This window comes from Sardina pilchardus, chromosome 3, assembly GCF_963854185.1.
Source record: "Sardina pilchardus chromosome 3, fSarPil1.1, whole genome shotgun sequence".
NCBI lineage: Eukaryota > Metazoa > Chordata > Actinopteri > Clupeiformes > Clupeidae > Sardina > Sardina pilchardus.
The window spans coordinates 35,400,113-35,403,380 of NC_084996.1; the positions used below are offsets into that span (position 1 = coordinate 35,400,113).

The 3,268-nt window shown below is 42.7% G+C and overlaps 1 protein-coding gene across 1 annotated transcript in view; it reads right to left on the reverse strand.

Annotated features, from left to right (window-relative positions):
- kcnj19a (potassium inwardly rectifying channel subfamily J member 19a) overlaps positions 1-3,046 on the reverse strand; it is a 19,543-nt gene extending 16,497 nt beyond the window's left edge. Inside the window, exon 1 of the mRNA XM_062531262.1 lies at positions 2,185-3,046. Within this exon, the coding sequence (XP_062387246.1) occupies positions 2,185-2,850 (666 nt within the window). The 5' untranslated portion in view covers positions 2,851-3,046. The remainder of the gene's footprint in view (positions 1-2,184) is intronic.
- Between the last annotated feature and the right edge of the window lie 222 nt (positions 3,047-3,268).

The window sequence follows — 3,268 nt, forward strand, 5'->3', positions numbered from 1 at the left end:
TGGCTAACACACCCCTTCATCACAATCACCTTGGGTGAGCAGCAGTCACTTCTGTCCGTTACTTTGGACCCTTTACCCCCTTTACACACGCGTGCACACACACACACACACACACACACACACATGGAAACTGCTTCAGTGCACCATGCCACCATCATCCATCCTCCTCATCTCTTATCTCCAATCCTATTCAAAATGGAGTGAGATATGGGCCCTGATTTAAAAGATGGGCAAAATGCAAAGTCTTAAGGCTAACTACAGCTAATGTTACATAACTATGCAAAATCACTTTGGACAAGACCGTAACACTATGAACACAAGGCGGGCACATGCCACATGCTAGCTATGGCTCAAACGTTAAAACGTTGCTTGTTGATAGACTCTTGGGCTATGTGTGTAGGTGATGCCTTCCTCCTCCTCTCTGTGTCTGTGCGTGAGTACACATGCGTGTGTTTGTGAGTGCATGCATGTCTCCCTGTCTCCCAAGAATGTTATGCATCATTAACCAAACCCATAGTCTGCTCAATGCACTGTAATGAATGCAGACACACTGGAAACACACATACATCATCACTATCTCACACACATAAATGCAAAAATACTATTCTATTACAACATACAAAGTTCAGAGACTGCTACAACATCATTTAAATGCTTTAAATTGTTTCACTGGCTATTAACATGCTTTAAACTGTAAAAGAGAAATATTGTACAACAGTTTGATACAACACTCTAAAACCAAAGCCTCGATATCTCAAAGTTGTGACACTACCATGACTCCCGTGTACAAACAATGGCGGCACATCCGGTATATGTCATGGTCGTTGAAAGCAAAGCCTTCGATATAGCAAAGTTGCGACAGCCGTTGACTTCCATGTTAAAGCCAGATTAGAGCGGTCACGTGGTTAGTGGGTAGCTTCAATAGTTCCCTTGGTCCCTGGTTTACTACGGGATTGACAGCAGCGATCACATTAATATTTACGGAAACACTCGATGAAAATTACTATAAACTGCATATATTATATTATAATACATATATTACTCAATGAAAATGCATCATTATGCACACGACCATAAGTCATGTAGAAAAGTCTTTTATAACACCTGAGATATTCATTCATTCTCAATGGAATAGTTCCTTTCAACGACCATGACCTACCGGATGTGCCTCCATTGTTTGTACAAGGGAGTCAATGGAAGTGTCGCAACTTTGTTATATCGAAGGCTTTGGTTGAAAGGAACTATTCAATAGAGAATGAATGAATATCTCAGGTGTTATAATAAGACTTTTCTACATGACTTATGGTCGTGTGCATAATAATGCATTTTCATTGAGTAATATATGTGAAAATGCAGTTTATAGTAATTTTCATTGAGTATTTACCGTAAATATTAATGCGATCGCTGCTGTCAATCCTGTAGTAAACCAGGGACCAAGGGAACTACTGAGGCTACCCACTAACCACGTGACCGCTCTAATCTGGCTTTAACATGGAAGTCAACGGCTGTGGCAACTTTGAGATATCGATGGCTTTGTCTAAAACCAGACTATTCTCTTTAGCAAGCTTGAAGATGCTCACCTTATATCTAAGATGTAAGTATATTTAACCTGCACATGTGTCATCTTATATGAGAGAGAGTGGGAATATATTCTGCTCTTATGATTTTCTCCCCTTTTTTAACCATTATTTCCAGGGGCTCTGTTGGTGTCATCCATAGTGTCAGCCGCTGAAAAGTATAACCCAAGGAAGAGCACTAGCCAATTTCACTATTATCTCAGAGCGGACATGGTGTCAAACAATCTGTTTCGACTAGTAAAAACTTTCACAAAGTTTTGGATAGGAAACAAAAAGCCTGTTTCTATTCAAATGACCTATACAGCAGGCAAAATTATATTTACAGTGTTAAAAAGTTTGAAGCGGTAAAATGTCGGGCCGTTAACATTTTCATGCAATATGCCTGTGTTATATTGGAACCGGTGGAATTGAATATAATTGAATATAAAAAAGGATAAACAAAGTATGACTACACATAAAGCACTATAGCCTATTTTCTGCAACCAAGAATTTAGAGTTGGTGACTTTCTCCTTTGCTATACTGTAAGTTTGGCATGAACACCACTTGACAACTCTCTCTCTCTCTCTCTCTCTCTCTCTCTCCGTGTGTGTGTGCGTGCGCTCTTACCTTTATGAGTTTACACCTGATCTGAGCCGACACCATATGGCTATTACGGAGGTTTCCCACCCGGAACATGAGGCAGAGTTTTCCGTCGCGCTGCGAGATCACCGAGTCCTGGCTGAACATCAGCGTCTCAGCTCGCTTCTTCGGCTGGGACATCTTGATGAACATGCAGCCGATGAGGAACGCATCTACAATGGAGCCCAGAAGTGACTGGAAGAGGAAGAGGATGATGCCCTCGGGGCACTTTTCTGTAATGTAGCGATAGCCATAACCGATGGTCGCCTCCGTCTCAATAAAAAAGAGAAACGCCGAGGGGAAGTTGTACACGTTGGCGACACAGGGAGTATATGATTGATCGTGGCCATGGCCTAGGTCCCCTCTGATATAGGCAATGATCCACCACATAGATGCCATAACTAACCAAGCTATTGTGTAAGTTAAGATGAAAATGAGCAGGTTCCACCGCCATTTCAAGTCCACTAGTGTGGTGAATAGATCTGATAGGTACCTGCTAGTTTCTCCACCGAGATTTCCGTGCTGGACGTTACAACGGCCGTTCTTCTCAACAAAACGCTGGCGCTTCTTCTTGACCGGAGCCGAGAAAGTGGTTCCCCGACTCGTGTTCACGACCTGATAGTCCTCCCCGAATTTCCTCCTTAATGCTGCCATGACATCAGTGGTGTTGGACACTTGGTGAGATCCGAGAAATTCAGTTATCCGTCCTTTTGTTGACAGCAGACTTACCTACCCAAGCGCACCATTTGCGCAGCTGATCCGCGCATTGGTCAGATGTAGTTATGGTCTAAAAAGGAAACATAGCATGATCACTAGTTGGGATTCGTTAATAGAGTGGCAACGACTTTCACCAAGATGTCAATATCTCAGAATGATTAAGTTGACGTTAACTTTTTTCAATGGGATGCTCTCTCCTTTCTCCAAACGCGCTCCTTTTAGTTTCAGATCGGAGAGCGCACAGAAGAGGAAGCTACAGGGACGCTTTGAAAGGTTGCTGCATCTAAAGACACATGCCGACGCCGAAGAGAGAGAAACAAAATGAGGAGGGGGCGTAGGCTAGAGAACGAACAGT